Source organism: Chenopodium quinoa, unplaced genomic scaffold, assembly GCF_001683475.1.
Source record: "Chenopodium quinoa cultivar QQ74 unplaced genomic scaffold, ASM168347v1, whole genome shotgun sequence".
NCBI classification, from domain to species: domain Eukaryota; kingdom Viridiplantae; phylum Streptophyta; class Magnoliopsida; order Caryophyllales; family Amaranthaceae; genus Chenopodium; species Chenopodium quinoa.
Genome location: NW_018743920.1, coordinates 2,952,534 through 2,971,425, shown reverse-complemented (window position 1 = coordinate 2,971,425; position 18,892 = coordinate 2,952,534). Strand labels below are relative to the sequence as shown.

Here is an 18,892-nt window from a genome sequence, read left to right as displayed (position 1 = left end):
GCCATGCACCTAGCTAGTTATTATTTGAATTAAAACAATAATTATATATATTTATTTCAGTCAAAAAAGTTTCTAATATACCTAATATTTAGCTGTCAGTTCAATTATTCTTCTCTCAGTCCATATTGAGGCAGCTTTTTTTTTCCTAAAAAAACTTGTATATATAATACATTAACACGTTACATACTTCATAAAAAACTTATTAAAAACCTTGCTTTTATTCTTCCGAAAGAGAATTCTCTCCAATTTCTACTACTTTTACCAAAAATCTAAAAGTAACTGGACGCGGATCCCGCGTCCAGTTACTAGAGAGAATCCTAATATTTTTTGTCATTTCAAAGACAAAATTATAAGAAATCCGATGATTTCTTGGGAAAATCTATACCATGTATTATCAAACGTGGTACCACTATATGTCGTAATGATCTTAGCTTATAGTTCAGTAAAGTGGTGGAAAATATTTACCCCAGATGAATGTCTAGGGGTTAACAGATTTGTAGCCCTATTCGCGGCTCCATTTCTATCTATCAAGTTCATCTCAAACAACAATCCTTACGCGATGAACTATCAATTTATAGCAGCAGATACACTACAAAAAGTCGTAGTCATGTTGATCCTATTTTTATGGTGTAAGCTAAGTTCAAGAGGCTCTCTAGAGTGGTGCATCACACTATTTTCTCTTTCGACTTTAACAAACACACTTGTTATGGGCATCCCTTTGTTAGAAGGAATGTACGGCGAAAATCCCTCTAAATCTTTAATGGTGCAATTATCTGTGATACAATTTACTGTTTGGTTTCCTTGTTTGTTGTTCTTGTTTGAATATAGAAGAGCAACATTATTAGTGCCACAAAAATGTTGTGAGAATAATGAAATTGTTGTGAATGGTAATGGTTCTCTTGGATCTTTTCGGAATGGTGGGAGTTTAGGGTTTGATGAGGAGACTCGAATTGGTGTTGGTGAAGCTTCTCTTCCTATTGAATCAAGTGAGATTAATGAGGCTAATCGAAGAGGTAACGAAAATCTGACTAATGATGGTCACGATCATGATCATAGAGGGAATACTAACCCTAAAGGTTAGCTTCCAACTTTGATTTATTTTTTTAGATTTATATTTCATACATGCTGCTGTGAGAAATAATATGTTCCCTCCCTCACTGGCGGATCTAGAAAAAATATTTAACGGGGTCAAAATACATTTGATAAATGTTAATAAGGTTATTTGAAACAAATATAAGCAACTTTATTGGAAAAAAAAATAATAATTTTATAAGTTTTTTTCATGTTCAAGTGGGGACACTTGTCCCCACTTGAACACCATGCATCTGCCATTTGGTTCCCTCCATCTCTAAATAACGTTACGAGTTATGTTTGGCTAATTGGAATGGTGAGGTTATTATAACTTAAAAGATGTATGTTTCTTAGCGAGCTTTACTAGCTAGAGGGAGCATCTTCCATCTAGAATTAATTGTCACATTGTCTCAATATTTTTATTTGTAAGCATATGTTGTTAAACTTTGATCGTAATAAGCACTATATATGATTACACTATTATTGATGCCAGGCTCAACTTTGATAGAATTGGGTACTAGATCGATGATGGTTGATCAGGTCCATCCTGAAACTGTGGCTCAACTCGAACCCAAACCCAAGGAAACAATCCCTGCTGGTGTGGCAACCAGGCTGATTTTGATCATGGTTTGTAAGAAACTAATCAGGAACCCTAACTTTTACTCTAGTGTTATAGCCCTTATTTGGTCCTTAATCTCATTCAGGTGAATCACATTGAACTAACATTGTTTATTTGTTTCATATGTAGTTTCTCTAATGTTAATACTTAATTATAAGTTGATTATACATATAATAATTCGATCTTAGTAAAAAAAATTACCAAAATTTTGTAGGTGGCATGTTCAAATTCCTGCAATTGTGGACAACTCAATTAAAATTCTCTCTGATGCAGGATTAGGGATGGCAATGTTTAGTCTTGGTAAGTAAATACGCTGTTTATGTTTCTCCATGGCTGGTCATTTTGCTATGCTTAATTATTAGAAATTGAACATATATAGGTTTGTGTACAAGTTTCAGACTCAACTATTTTATAAAGACAATTTTGTTTATTTTAGTCCAAAATAAATGTTTAGTATGTGAAAACTTTGTATGAGTATTGATCACATTGTCATACTAGACCTACCCAAGATAAATTACTTCATTTAGTACCAAATTTGACCCAAATAAAAATTGACCAGACTCTAATCAAAAGTACCTCAATATTAATATTCAATAATAATTTAGTGAACAAAAGGAACATTAGGAAACCCTGGCCTCCGCACAAGGGGAATTCCTGATGCGTAATTAGTAGTCTTGTATGTGATTTGACGACTGTTCTAAATTTATACCAAACTGATCAACTAACTCATTACTTGAATACAACCATATCAAAATTACCTTTGCTCAAACATCTCATTTCCCACCTTTGTCTAATAGGGAGTATGGAGTATAATGTAAGGCAATATTGAGAGATATGACAAAAAGGTTCAAGTAGGTTGTTGAATTGTTGGTTAAATTGAGCACATTTCTTGTTTCATGTCAAAATGGGTAGGTTTGTTCATGGCTTCACAACCAAGGATCATTGCCGGCGGGAATGCATCGGCTGCCCTTGCTGCGGCGATGAGGTTCCTCGTCGGTCCTGGTATTACGGTAGCTACTTCATATATTGTGGGGTTAAGAGGAACCCTGTTACAAATCACCATCATGCAGGTAAATAATACAAAGTATTAGTTAACCTAGTAAATTGTAGAAGAAAGTAGTGAAAATAACTATAAATTCTATTTTCTTGTCGAATTAATTAATGTACTTCTAACCATGCACATAATTATTAATTTGAATTATAGGCAGCTCTGCCACAAGCAATTGTCCCTTTCATCTTTGCTCGAGAATACAATGTTCATCCTGGCTTTCTTAGCGCTGCGTATGTTCCTTTTAAATTAAACTCCAATTATATAATTAACATGATATAATTATACCTTTTTCTTTGTGTTAATTATTTCATGAATGTTTTTTGGTGCAGGATTAGCTTTGGCATGTTGATATCTTTACCAATTGCATTGGTTTATTACATCTTATTGGGGCTTATTATAAAGTGACAAAATCAAATTAGCAATACCATGTTGATATCGAGAGTGATGCATGGTTATGTATTATGATTTTGTTCGTTTTTATGGTATGTAAGTTGGAGGGTCAGGACCCTTCATGGATTAACCAAGTCCAAATTAGTAGGCTAGATAATTTGGGAGAATGGAGAAAAAGGTAATTAAGGGATTCTCCCCCGTCCTCAAACCTCAAATCTCATGGTTATAAGGTGTCCGTTCTCCTTTCCACTAGATCAAGCTTAGTTTGGTGGTTATGGATTGAGAATTGGTGAACGGAGAATATTAAGGATCCGAAGAGACACATATAGATAAATGCCACAGATTGTACCCTGTATGTAAGACATATATTAGCTGCCAAATTTAACATTCCGATGTTGGTGATAAGTTTTGGCCAAAGAAGTTGCAAGAAGAGAAATTAAATTTGATAGCTATTTAGCTATAAGCTATTGATGATATGTGTGTATGTGTAATCATGTGTAATTTAATTATTCATTCAAAAGGTAAGCTTATTTCGTTCATATGAGTAATCTCAACTTATTATACAAATAAAATCAATTAAATAATAAAAAATAGCTCCATATTTGAGTAACCCATCTTGTTATAATTTAACTATTACAAAAATAATTTTCACTTGTTTTTTTTTTTTTTTTTTTTTTTTTATAAAAGTAATCTTGTTTTCCACTGGGGTGCCCCGTCCAACTGAAAATCCTTTTGTCGATTGCTGTAAGACTTGTAACCCCAATTAAAGAGTACCTAATTAGTGGCCACACCGCCGTGTAACTGACTGATCATATATAAAAATTTGTGTTTAAAAAATATCAATTTTTAATCAACAAAAATTAGTAATAACAAAGAGCAAAAAAGAAAAAGGAATAATAAAAACAAGTTTTAGTTAGGGAAAATCACTTTTGATATAATTAAGCTTCACTGAGTAAAGAACAGTTTTATCAAGTGTCAATTTTGTAATCAAAACCAAAAAAAAAAAAAAAAAAGGGAGGTATTAAATGCTGGTATAATTTTAACTAAATGCAGGATAATTTAATTTTTAACAAATTTTATATTTTCAATATTACCCTTGTTTTAATCTACCTTTTACCTATTAGCTTTTCGGTTTTTCTAACGTGACATTAAAAAAATAGATTCCCAATAAATATTTGATAATAAGGAGTACTTACAATCTTAAAAAGGTAGGTCTAATATGTCATATAGAAAATAATAGTCTTCCTTATTGCCTGTATATCACAAGATTTATCACGTTTTTTACTTAGCGTGTCGAGAAGAAGTCCATTGACCGCCTGCGATCGATACAGTTATCGCTTGACAGGATGTCCCCATTAGAGGTAAAGTGTTTAAATTAATTCTACTTTTATAGTTTGATGCTTTATTGTATGAATCTTACTAATTTTAAAAAATGTGCAGGTGAACTGGATGCCTTTCGGCCAGAACCCTAGTAATAGGGTACCCAGGACCCTCTTCACGGACTGATTCAGTATCGTGAGATCGTAGAGGTGTACATGCCGCAGCGCTGTCTTCGCCAGCTTGGATTTGTCCAAGTTGTTCCTCCTCCACCAGCATGGCCTAGTAAGGCGGTCCGATCTGCGTTGTCAAAGGAGTACGTCGTCCAATGGCCGGCAAACATGATTGCCACGTGGGAGCAGTTTCCTATGGCTGCCCGCATATGGATTGAGCAGCTGTTGCGGCCGCCAACTAGGGTGACTGCCATGTGTGACCAGCACTACATGGAGTGGTACAACCGGCACTCGCACCCGAGGTTGATCAGAGACCTCCACCACGGCGACGACGCCGATGATGATGATCTGCCACCGGCCACTACCGTGGATGCGGTACGTCTCATAAAACATTTGTTGTTGTGTTTTTTTTCATATAATACGTCGTTATTGAGTTTTATGTGTTTTGTTGTGTGTAGTGGATGGAAAAGATGACGCAGGTGGCACACAGAATTTTTGAAAAGAGAGACAGCATGACGGATGCATCAGGCAGAGTCGCGATTGATGATCTGAAACGGGCCCTTGAGTAGTGGCAGTGGGCGTCACAAAGGTATTACTGATCTGTGGGTAGTGCATTTATATAACATTTTGTACATTATCATAGTTGTTTGTAAAGGTTGACATTATCTTTTTAGTTTGTAATATTTGAAATTACTCCTATTCCGCCGTGGTTGTCGACCCCTTCAGGTTCCACGTGATCCAAGGACGACGTGTTGAACATGTCATGAAGTGCGTGGGTAGCACTACGAATGATTGAAGGGTGGCTGGAGGACACTTGGTCAAACATCGAACGAAACTGCTCCAATTCCTCCTGTTCACGGTGGACCGTCTGTGGAACAGCATGCTCTCTAATAACGAGCGTCCGCCAGAATGGATGAACCTGATCGACATGTAACGACGCCCTATCTTGCATAATTACGCGGTGAATGGTGCATGCACAAGGTAGTCCATGAGTCGCTGATATAGCACATCCGCACCGAATAGCCACTTCATCACCCAACTCCCTCATCCTGCTGTGCTCGCTCATAATCAACCCCAAGCAGTAGTGTGACGCACAACCATGGAGAATCTTAAATATGAAATGGCTATACATCATGCCATGTCGCCGTCTGGAGTCCTCGAGAGAGTTCTTGATGTCGTTCCTCTGAGTATCAATAACCTTGTTTATTCTCTCGAATAGTGTATCCAGAGCAGCCGTGGAAGAATCAATCCAGTCCTTCAAAGCTCTATGAGCGCTCTCAACTCTGCATGTTGTTGTGTTTCCAAAATGAAGAACTTGGTCTGTCCAATATTTGACAAACTTTTCCCTCTGAGGTATCCACTGCAGCATCACATAGTCTACGATTGTCGGGCACCATTGGTACGCATCCTTGAAGTTATCCAAGGCTCGATCGTACTCTGCTTCCGTGGTAGCTTGCAGGATCTTCCGCCACTTACCATTTACCAATCTCTCTGCTGAATCTAAATTCTTGTTGAAAAGGTTGTAGGCTTTGACTTTCACACAGTTGTTGATGTGCCATGTGCACAGTAAATGGCTTGTCTCCGGAAACAGCTCCGCCATAGGGGCAAAGAGACCTCCCTCACAATCACTGACGATGGCTGAACATTTGGGCCGATGTAATTCCTTAACTTCTCCAACACCCAATGGTAACTCGCAGCCGTCTCATCTTTCATGACTGCATAACCAATCAGAAAGTTCTGGTTCGTTGGAGCCATCCCAACCATCTCAACCAGTGGGAACTTGTACTTGTTTGTCTTGTACGTTGAATCGATCAAAATCACATATGGCCAAGACGAAATCATATCAGCATAATCAAGATGCACAAGGAACAAATGAGTCACCTCCGATGTGTCTTCATCAGATTCAAACCAGTATAGGTAACCACGTGCTTGTGCCTGGTGTAGAAGCTGCTGTATAGGGTTCCTTCCCTCTGACCGTTCAAACCTCAATTTCTGTCTGAAGTTGTAGATGTGTCTTCGGTTTGGCTGGTCTTCAGGAAATTTCTCTAACACAGATGCTAATATTTTAGCAGGCTTCACTTGAGCATCACTCATTTCTTTTACAACTAGTTTCGCAGCAGGACTTAGGCCGCTTAACTGTCGATGCCCCACTTCATATACTATCATCTTATGGTTGTGATACCCCCATTTACCGTAACCCTTCACTTCCCAACCTTCACGCCTTTGCTGTTGTCGAACCTTTACTCTGAACTGACACCCACAACCTTTCCGCTTTGTATCAAACCGAATCGCTTGACTGAAATCTCGTTCCTCCCTTTTGCGATAACGGCCGCATCTCAAAATGCAATCCATTCTACCATCCCGTTGAGATTTATGACTTGCTACTATTAAACAACAACCTGATCTAATTGCAACCTGTTTTGCCCAATCAATCGCTTGTTGAGCATCTTCGAACAGACCATCATGTACAAAAATGTCACTATAATCATTTCCGTCTCCACCATAATCCTGTAAGAATAACATATAAATATAATTACATAAGGATTAAAATAATACATTTGACACAAAATTAACACAAAAGCAATTTCTAAATTTTAAATTTCTAAATATCATTTCCATATTTAACGCATAATACATTTAATGTCTAAATTTAAACATAATTAACACAAAACTAACACGTAATGTCAAACTAAAACATACATTAACACATACATTTGATTATTTTGGAAATTTACACATAATTACACATAATTTACAAATATTTACACATAATTTTAAATTTACACATAATAACACATAATTTGCAAATTAAAACATACATTTGTTTATTTTGGAAATAATTAACACATATTAAAACATAATGTCAAACTAAACCATATTTATGTTTATTTTTTAAATTATTCAAATTAAATTTTGTTTTTTTAAAAAACAAAATAATTAACACACATTTAATTTCAAATTTAACAAAATTAAAAAAACAAAAAAAAAACACAAAAAAAACAAAGAAGCGCGGGGGCGCCATACCAGGGGCGGGCGCGCCACAAGCAAGCGCAGGCGCGGGCGCGCCACTTATGAGTGGCGTCTGGGCGGGACGCCATCACCGTGGCGGCGGCGTTTGGGCGGGACGCCGCTTCCATGGTGGCGGCGTCCAGGCGCCCCAGCCGTGGTTCTGGCCAGGCGCCACTGCCATGGGGTTGGCAGCCCTGCCAGGCGCCATCGCCACGGTGGCGGCGTCCTGGCCAGGCTCCCCACCCACGGCAGCGGCTTCCCGGCTTGACGTCGGCCTTCATTTCGTACTTTAAATAGGCTACGTACCTCGTTTTCTGGCGACGATGGCGGCTCTCCGGTGCATATCGCCGACGATGACGGCTCTTCGGTGTCCCATGGCGATCCAGTGCTGCTCCACATTTTTGGTGAGAGAAAATTTTGTTTTCGGTTAAAATTAGAATAAGGGTAAATTTGTCAAAATTTTACAAAATGTGGGCTTTAAGTAAAAAAATGCGGGCGATGAATAACAAGTCCCTTGTTTTATTCTAACACCATTATGTTCATTTGATTATACTTCTACCATTTTCATTTCTAAAGTGTGGTTTAATGATTTACATGGTTTAGATACACAATATATAATTAGAAAATCGAGGAATGTCGTAGATGAATGAATATGTGAGGATAAATGTGGAGGAAAGAAGGCAAAGTCAAAAGTGATGGGGTATATACGTCGCTTAGCATAGGAAGAGATAGAAACTTGTGGGGAAAACATCTTGCCAAGTATAGATTGTTAAGTGTTATTTTGCTTGCTTCAATTCCTCTCTTTATTTATAGGTCGATTACTAAGAAATAAGGTTTTTAGGATTGAGATGACATGGTGGATCAATGAAGGAAGTAGGATTGAATCTTAAGGTCTACATCTTTAAAATAGGAATAATAAAAAAGTTACTAGATGCACATCTTTAAAGCAACACCACGGTATGTAGTCGCCAAGTGCAGCCGGCAACTCCGCAAGGACTTGGCCAAACTGATAAGAAACATATACATCTAATAAGCACCCTTTCACTATCTGCATGGGGTAATATTCCCTCCTTTTGCACTCTTTTAGATGTCATGCATTTGACCTAGCCACGAAAATCGATAATTTTATTAGACATAAAAACTATAGAATTACTAGTCTTGGAAAAAATATACATAAATGATATATTATATGGTTTGTATATTATACAACAAAGTATTATAATTGGATGTGTAGCTTGAACAATGAACATGCAATGTGTCTCATGCTGCAATTTTTTGAAACTTTCCATGCTCTTAAGTTATATACTAATAACTTAATAAGTAATGAGTTTAATTACTAGACATATAATTGTGCTTGTCATGAAGAAATTGCATGCCGAAGCCATGTGGCATCCTCTAAGTGGTAGAGCACGACCAATCGAAAGATGCCAAGTCTACTTAATTAATCTAATTTGAAGATTAATTATTAATCTAATGATTTCTAGTTAATCAACTTGTTTAAGTAGTGTTTTTAATGAATAACACTTGTACTTAATGTTGGACCACATGCCGACAAAATTAGGATGTGGGCCAACTAACCAAAAAATCGATAGGGATGTAAGTTGAAAGCACTAATTTTGTGTTTATTTGAAAAATTCTTCTTCCATAAAGAAGAAAAATTAAAGCATCACATAATTAAAAAAAATTGAAGGGGAAAGTTCCCTTTTGTTTGATATTCCTCCCATAAAATTGTACGGACAATGTCCCTCCCGCATTCGACTAACCCTACATTGCATATTGTTTAAAGTTACATGTATTTTATTATGGATTTTGGTGAGTCGCGTCTAGAAAAGTCAATATGTACATTGCAATCAAGCTGTAGAAAATTGAGAGTTATCCAATTATATTAGCTTAGCTTGATCATGCCTTAACTTATTGAAGTATTATACTCCGTGTCTCAAATTAGTTGTCTTATTCGGTTTTTAATATACTCATGACACATATTTGACCATTTGAATAGATAATTACGAATTTTATATTATAGAAAATTAATATTTTAAAAATACACCTTCACTTGAATTCATCAAGATTTCAATTGATTGAAATTATTGATTGAGTTAGGCTACAGTGATACACGTAACTAGATCAATTTGTAAGTGATGCAATGAAGTAAATCTCTATAATTAAAGTGTCTGCATACACACAATATACCAATTATCTTTTTTTGTTCGTTCATAACTCTCCCAAATGAGTATACATGCAATGAAAAAGTATGGTACGGAGTAAATTTTAAAGCATGATACATCAAAGCATATAGTGGCATGGTAATCACCGAGATATCTAATGTTATCGGATCGGTTTGTCATCAAACTCAGCAATAGTACAATGGTACAATAACACACTGTCCTTTACACTCTGACTAAACTAATGAAACAATTCAATTATTTGTTTTTATTTTTTTTAAGAAAATGATATTGATCTTAGTTTTAGAATTTGTATTTTCTCGTGTGAACCAAAAAAACAAGAATTTTATTTAAGTTGCATTGACTCGGAATAAAGAGAACACCCTTCCATGTTGCGGTGAATTTGACACAAATGGAATACATAAATTGTTATAATAAATAGAAAGTTCTACTAAAAAAAGTGAATGATTCAAGTCAAACTATTACTAAAATGATATCATTGATCATGTCACAAGAAATAAATATAATGTTGTTATGAACATTCAACACATAATACAATTCAATTATATGTACAATTAGAGTGATATGGACCGGTGGAATATTTATGACTTATATGTGATGATTTATTAATAAATTAGTGTAAAATTAATCAATTATACGTCTACATAAACTTGTTATATATATATGGTCTAAGAAAATGATCCTATCCTAATCTAAAACTTGAAGTTTCAGAGGAATTATTGAAGAAAAGTCGAAAATTTGATCGATGATTATGGCGGCTATGGATCCAGATATGAAGCTGCTAGGATTATGGTGCAGCCCTTTTAGTAAAAGAGTAGAGATTGCTTTATGTTTAAAAGGTTTACCATATGATTACATTGAAGAAGATATTCAGAACAAAAGTCCTGAGCTTCTCAAGTGCAATCCTGTTCATAAAAAGGTTCCTGTTCTTGTCCGCGATGGTAAGCCCATCGCGGAGTCACTAGTCATCTTGGAGTACATTGATGAGATGTGGAACGACAAACTCGCCATCTTGCCTGAACAACCGTATGAACGAGCTATGGCGCGATTTTGGGCTAGATTTATTGATGAGAAGGTAACTTATTACGTACATATGCTGTCATATTCATTCTGTCATTCATTTATTCTCCTTTTCATTGGTCTTGGATATTAAACAACAATCATCTTATTTGATTAAGAGAAATTGGAATTTAAGGAAATGTAGCTCATTTCAAAAGATTGATTGATTCTATAATGTTCATACTTCATATGAAAGATGCATACATCTTAAAGCAAAACTTATCATTCTATTTAGTTTGGCAAATATTTACAAATTGGATTATTCAATTTTGTGTAGAAATATTTTGATTAAAAATGAAAAAAAAAAAAAAAAAAAAAAAACTCAAATGGTCTTGTAGAGCATAATCTTAGCACATGTTGATCGAGCAATGTGAAATAAAAAGTATTAAGTTTGTTTTATAACTTTTGTACGTTACATCTTTTAAGATATATAAAGGTATTAGTCTATTAGAATTGTGGGATGAAACTAATTGAAATTTGTTGTACATATATATAGTGTCTACCTTCAATTTGGAAAGCCTTTTGGGGACCCGAAAATGAACAAGTTAGAGCAGAAAAGGAAGCGCGAGACAATTTGAATGCATTAGAAAAGGAGCTCGAAGGGAAGAAATTCTTTGGAGGAACAAGCATAGGATATCTTGACATAGTTGCCAATTTCATTGCATATTGGCTTGATGCCATTCAAAAGGCGGCCGGAAAGAAATTACTCACAAAAGAGTCATTCCCATTGCTAAGCAAATGGAAAGATGATTTTATTGCTTGCAAAGTCGTAAAAGAAAATCTCCCCCCTTGGGAGCGACTCGTTGCTTACTACCAAATTCGCATTGAAGCTGCTAAGGCTTCTAAATATGAAGAAAACAACAAGACTAATTGACGAGCAAGCAATTAGTTGTTTAAAATCATCCTCATTCTGCTACTAATTTTGCACTTTTATTTGCTCGTACGTATAAGAAGGTTGATTCTCATGACCTCAATTTCACTCGTACTCATCAGTCTACCAAATTATTATTATTATGCTGGGTTACCATATGCACTGTGTATACTAGATTTTATCATTGTTTTGGTTACATGGTCACTGATTGGACCGTTTTAAGGCATAGCCTCTTTGGAATTTAATTTAATTGATCTTGATTTAATTGTTATTGTACTTTCTAACTACTACATGGATATTAATGAGTCGTTTTGAACACTAACCATAATAAATTAAGTATGAATGACAATTCACAAACATTTTTATGTTCAAAATTATCTATAATCTCTTAACACTAGTGTACCACAACGTCCACAAGTCCACAACGCTACATTTAAGCCTATCTAGTGCTCACTTGGCATGGTAAGTCTTTGCTTAGCTAGAATACAACTTAACTTGCCAATAATGCATGGTTAAAAATGGTACAACCTAATTTGCCAATAATGCATGGTTATAAATTATACAACGTAACCTAACTTGCCAATAATGCATGATTAAAAATTAGAGGTATCTTTGTTGACACTATTTGACTTATCGAAACAATATGGTTTAAAAGGGGCAAATATGATAACTTTTCCTAGATAAAGTAATTTCATATCTCAAAATTGTAGAGTAGATATGTTTTATTGGTTTAAAGTAATATTACACAAAGCAAAAGCTTAAGCTGGCCACAAGCTAGGACCTGTGGGCCCACAATCTTTGCCAACAAGCCTCGTGCCTCAACAAAATGAAATTCATGTCATGCCAAGCTTATACATGTTGATCTTTCATAAATGAGACTCATATACATCTAACCCGCGTGCCATTCAAAGTGCACCTAAATAAAATTTAATACACGGCTCGTGTCCCACTCTGCCACTCTTGTAGTCTTGTACTTTTTTGTTGTTTTGGGCTTTTGAAGAGCATGTTTTACCCGCATACCGCCCCGCCCCATGCCTAGCTCTAGAGCTGGGCATGAGCCGTGCCAGCCTGCGGGCGGCCCGGCACGGCCCGACACGGCGCGCTAGTCGCTCGGCGTGCCATGGGCCGTGCCGTATACAAGCCAGCCAGAAAACAGGCACGACATTGCACGAGCCTGCCGTGCTGGCCCATTTTTTGGCACGTGGGCGGCCCGCCAGGCACTGCCTGGCCCGCGATTTTAGACCTTTTTCAACGGAAATAAACGGCTATTATAGCCGTTGCTTGTGCTTCCCTCCAACGGCTAAATGCCCCAATTTTTCTATAAATACCTCATCTCCCTTCAATTCCAAATCACAACTCATCTCTTCTCTTAATCTCTTATATTCTCTAATTATTATTTATTAATATCGAAAAAATTAAAAGTTCGTAATCGTAATTAGTGAAAAGCGTTGAAGCACGGTTGTAAGATCTAACTAATCTTTATTATTGTTGTTATTATTATTGTTATTAATATCATTATTGTTATTAATATTATTATCGTTATTGTTATTGTTATTGTTATAATTGTTGTTATTAATTATTATTATTGTTACTATTAAAATTGTTAATTTGTTAATTATGGCATCACCAAACATGAACAACCTATCATCCTCTAGGAAAGCCCAATTTGTCCGTGGTAATAGTTTTAGGGAATCACCTAATCCAAGGACCTCCCCAATTACGAGTCCGACCAATGACCCCGGAACCGTCCCCCTAGGTTTTGAGCAATTTAGGCATGGTGGTACTTCCGGTTTTCAACCCTATAACATGAATATGCCCGGATTTCCACAAAACCAATTTCCACAATTCGGTCAATTCCAACCTAATTTCTTTGACCTACAAAATTTTTATACTAGCCAAGGTAACGAAGAAGATAGCCCATTTGCCTCCGTGTCTACTACTCAACAACAAACCCACGAATCTACAAACACCCAAATCCCAAACACACAAGAGTAATGGTAAACCGAACAAGACATGGTAAATACTAAAAGCCGCAAAAGTGATGTATGAAGATATTTTTTGCTAAATAAAGAACAAACAAGAGCAAAATGTAAAACATGTGCTAAAATATTCTCGGCCACATCCAAGCCCGGGACGGGACACTTAAGTAGACACTTTAAAAGATGTGCACAACCATCTAGTGATCCAACCAAGCCAAAAGTTTCCCAATTCCATCCACACGGCTTTACCTACAACTATGAGAAGGATATGGATGAACTAGGGAAAATGATAGTACACGCCGAACAACCTTTTCTTTTCTCTGAAAGTGACCCATTTAACACTTACATTAATAAAACATTACAACCCCAACATAAAAGAATCTCTAAAAAAACTGTTCGTTCCGCCGCCATGAAAAACTTCTTAGAGTACAAAATGCGGTTACAAGACGAATTGAGTAAACTTAATTGTAGAGTGTCTTTGACTGCCGATTCTTGGGATAGTGGTTATAAATATCACTATTTATGTACGACTTGTCATTGGGTAGATGATCGATGGTTGTTACAAAAACGAATAATCCATTTCAAAATGCTAGAATACCCCCACACCATACCGGTATTAACATTGCTCACCATTTAATGGAAGCTATAAATGAATACAACCTTAGAGAAAAACTCATGTCTATGACATTTGACAATGCAACCTCAATGACATATACTGCCAATTTAGTGAAACAAAATTTAACCGATGTAATATTAGATGGTGAGCACTTCATACTAGATGTGTTTGCCATGTTCTTAACTTATGTGTACAAGATGGAATTAAAGCAATTGGTTCATACTATAACAAAATTAGAGAACCTATTTATGTCTATTAATAGCTCTAACATGAGATATCAAGAATGGAAAGGTTTTCTAAAACAACAAAAGATAAGACCAATAAAAATCAAAACCGATTGTCCAACTAGGTGGAACTCCACCTATGAAATGTTAAACAAGGCAATTGAATATAAGAATCCTTTAACAATTTTTTACAACAAAAAATTTCCACAAAATGTTTTATATGAGGAGGATTGGGCAAAATGTGAAAGACATATGCAATTTTTACAATTATTATATAACATGATATTTTGTTTTTCTTCTGTTTATTATCCTTGTGGTCATAACATTCTTTCAAATGCATGTTTTCTTCTGTTTTCTTAACTTATGTTTTCTTCTGTTTTCTCTGATCATCGATTCCATAGTGACTATGATCAATATCTTCCAGAAATGGAAAAAAAAGTGGGGTAAATATTATACTGAAATTCCTTTAATTTATATTTTAGCTTCCATATTAGATCCTAGGCAAAAGTATGTAAATACATTTATGTTAGTTGACATTTATTTTCAATGCATGCTTTCTGAAGATAATGTAGAAACCTATAAGAGTAATGTGAAGGATCAATTTTTTGCTTTATATAGAGTTTATGAAACCAAATATGGCACCGTTCCTCGCTATGGCCCTTCCCAACCATCCAAAAACGTAAGTAAAAAGGCCAAGCATTTATTTTCACAAGCTACTAACTTGATTTCAAGGTTTTCAGGTGATTCATCAATAAGGAGAATGCAAAGCGATGTCTTGGAGTTGCAAATGTACCTGAGTTACGACTTCACCAAGGGCATGGACGAAGAAGAGATAAACAGCCTCGACCTCCTTGTATGGTGGAAACAACAAAGCTCGAAGCATCCAACTTTGGCGGCAATGGCACGAGACATTCTTGGTATCCAAGTCTCCTCCGTTGCCTCCGAACGAGCTTTCAGCGCATCCGGGAAGGTTTTAGACGATGGAAGAACAAGTCTAAAACCCGAAACACTTGAAATGTGCGTGTGTTTCAAAGATTGATTGGATGCTGAAAATCTCTCACAAGACCGTACTTACGCCGACAACGACAACGATGACGGAACCTCCGCTTCCAACCGTTCGAGTTCAGCTAGTTCCCAATGTATTCAACTAGTCGATGACCTTAAATGCGAAGACGAAGAAGAAGAAGAAGAAGAAGAAGAAGAAGAAGAAGAAGAAGAAGAAGAAGAAGAAGAAGAAGAAGAAGAAGAAGAAGAAGAAGAAGAAGAAGAACAGATGATGAACTATAATTAGACTACATACTTCTAATTATAGACAATTTTTGTATAATATCCTTGTATGAAATCATTATCATTGTACGAATTTTATCATTATTACTTATTAGATTAATATCAAACATTTATACTTGAGTTTTTTTTTTCTTTGAAATTTATATCTTTCAACGTTAAGAAATATGTATTTATTTGTAATATTTCAAGTAATAATAATAATATGAAGTATGCATTAATCACATTCAAAGAATCAAAGTCCAATTTACACTTTTTTTTAGCCGTTAAGATTTGAAATTTTCATCTTCGCCGATAAAAAAAGAAAAAGTAATTAAACAAAATAAGTTAATAACTAATTATCTATAATAAATAAAAAGTATAATAAATTATAACTATAATTATAATAAATTATAACTATTAAAAAAATAATTATAACTATAGTAAATATAAGTTCTAATAATAAGAAGTAATAACAATTATAATAATAAAATAATAAATTATAATCACAAGTATAATAATTAAATAAATAAATTATAATATTAATAAGTAATAACAAGTATAATAATAAACTTAATTATAAATTATAATAATAATAAGTAATATTTATAATTAATAACAAGTGTAAAAATAATAAATTATAATAACAAGTATAATAAGTAATTAAATAAATAAATTATAATAATAACAAGTATAATAATAAAATAATAATAAATTTAATTAATTAATTTATAATAATAAGAAGTAAACTTAATTAGTTAATTATAAAAAAAATAATGTGTTGTTTTTATTAAGAAAATAAAAAAAGAAAAAAACACTGAAAAACGTGCCTGGGCCAGAGGTGTCCACCGTGCGAGTCGTGCAAGTTGGGTTAGGGTTAGGTGGGTCGCGGGTTGGGGTTTCATGACACACGGCACGACACACGTAGGGTAGGGTGGGCCGGGTCGTGGGTTGGGTCGGAGAAGTTGGACACACCAGGGTTAGGTTCGTGGGTTAGACGAGTCGTGGGTGGGTCGAGCTGGGTTTGTGGGTTAGACGGATCGTGGGTGGGTCGAGCTGGGTTTGTGGGTTAGACGGGTCATGGGTGGGTCGAGCTAGGTTCGTGGGTTAGACGGGTCAAGGTGGGTTAGTGAGTTAGGGTGGGTCGAAGGGTGGGTTAGTGGGTTAGGGTCGGGTGGGTTTGTGGGTTAGGGTCGGGTGGGTTAGTGGGTTAGGGTCGGGTGGGTTAGTGGGTTAGGTGGGTTAGGGTCGGGTGGGTTTGTGGGTTAGGGTCGGGTGGGTTCGTGGGTTAGGGTCGGGTGGGTTGTGTGGTGTTTTAATTTTTACAAAATTAACAATTTGATGGCTTGCTCTTAATTAAGATGCCTACGTATCCTTATATTATAAAATAAGGAATCAAAGCCAGCGTAGTTCTTATATTGTACTTCTTTTGAAATTTGGGGGGGGGCTTGGACCTATCTTTAGAAAACTAAAATTTAATTTTGCAATTAAATTGTAATTTTCGAAAAATAAGTTGCCTACGTATCCCGAAAGAATCAAAGCCCACGTAGTTCTTAGCGTACCTGATTTAGACTTTTCTAGCCACCCATGTTTGTTGCATCATCATCCCCGGAAGCTGCATCATCCGTTGACGACTCCAATATCATCACAGGATCATCTTCATCGTCTTCGTCTTCCTTTAAACCTTGAGTTCTTCTTTCAGCTTGATCCCAATCTTTCTTACAAACACAAATTTGAATGCTTTCCGGAGTTAAGCGAGATCTTTTTTCATCTAACACTCTTCTACCTGCACTAAAAGCAGACTCGGAAGCAACAGATGAAGCGGGAACTGCAAGTATATCTTTTGCAATTCTCGCCAATATAGGAAAACTTTTTTTATGTTCTTGCCACCATTTTATAATTTGAAAGTTGTTGTTGGTCTCATGTTGATATGACAAATAATCATTAATAGCAAGTGTTGAAGAAGATGATGATGAGAATGATGTAGATGCTTTGTGTTTTTTTTTCATAACTTTATCAAGAAAACCAAATCTAGAATCGGAAGTGCTAGTAGTAGTTGGTGTTGCCAAATCAAAACCATAAATAGATGCATAATGATCATAAAGGTCTCCCAAAACAGATTTGCATTTGTTAATATATTCACTAACATCATAATCGATACTTAAACTTGTATAATAAAATTCTAAAAGATTTTCCAAACCTTCAGCTTTGACACCGGGGTCAAGAATAGCAGCAATTCCATAAATGATTGGAAATTCACTAAAATAAGTATGCCACTTACGTTTCATGCTATCAAGAACGGGACGAAGTCCATCAATCTTCATATGCTCTTCGATGGTGTGAACAACTTTAACACACTCAATTATGACTAAATGAACGTTAGGCTCATAAATATAAGAGAAAATATGAGTTGCACTATCAAAAGCATTTAAAACATCACGAACAAAAGAAGCATTAGTCCAATGACTTTCGGTTATTAACTCAGTAGGATCAACACGAGTCTCATTGTAAAGTTGGGTCAAAATATCACGATACTTTATAGCATCACTCAACAACTTGAAAGTAGAATTCCAACGGGTAGGGGTATCAATAGACCATTGTCTTTTCTTAAGACCTCTCTCTTTACACATAGCTATGTACTTTCTTCTAACTGACTGAGTAATCCTAATCCATTTTATAACTGTTCTAATTGGGTTTAGCAATGGTTGCAACTCAGCGAGACCCTCTTGAACAGACAAATTCAAAATATGAGCACAACATCTAACATGCAAGAGACTACCACCCAACAACAAATTCAACTCGGAGTCATTTTTCAAATAGTCAATACACTTTGTGTTTGCAGTTGCATTATCAAGAGACAAAGAAAAAACTTTATTATTCAAGTGAAATTCTTTTAAACAATCCAAAATACGAACTTTGATGTTAAAACCGGTATGCCTTTCTTCCATAGCTTGAAAACATAGTATACGTTTTTGAATAAACCAATCATCATCCACCCAATGAGCAGTAATGCAAAGAAAAGGTTCGCCAAAACTAGAAGTCCATGTATCACTTGTAAAACTAACAC

The 18,892-nt window shown here is 35.6% G+C and overlaps 2 protein-coding genes across 2 annotated transcripts; both read left to right on the top strand.

The window, feature by feature from the left end:
- Positions 1–361: 361 nt before the first annotated feature.
- LOC110687696 (probable auxin efflux carrier component 1b) lies at positions 362–3,146 on the top strand. Its single transcript, XM_021864321.1, has 6 exons — positions 362–1,076; positions 1,565–1,775; positions 1,905–1,990; positions 2,603–2,760; positions 2,895–2,971; positions 3,071–3,146. Exons 1-6 carry the CDS (start codon positions 362–364, stop codon positions 3,144–3,146), a joined length of 1,323 nt encoding a protein of 440 aa, XP_021720013.1.
- Positions 3,147–10,475: 7,329 nt separating this feature from the next.
- On the top strand, positions 10,476–12,008 carry LOC110687603 (glutathione S-transferase U8-like). Its single transcript, XM_021864243.1, has 2 exons — positions 10,476–10,888; positions 11,369–12,008. The coding sequence occupies exons 1-2, from the start codon at positions 10,559–10,561 to the stop codon at positions 11,744–11,746; spliced, it is 708 nt and encodes a 235-aa protein (XP_021719935.1). The 5' UTR covers positions 10,476–10,558; the 3' UTR covers positions 11,747–12,008.
- Positions 12,009–18,892: the final 6,884 nt, after the last annotated feature.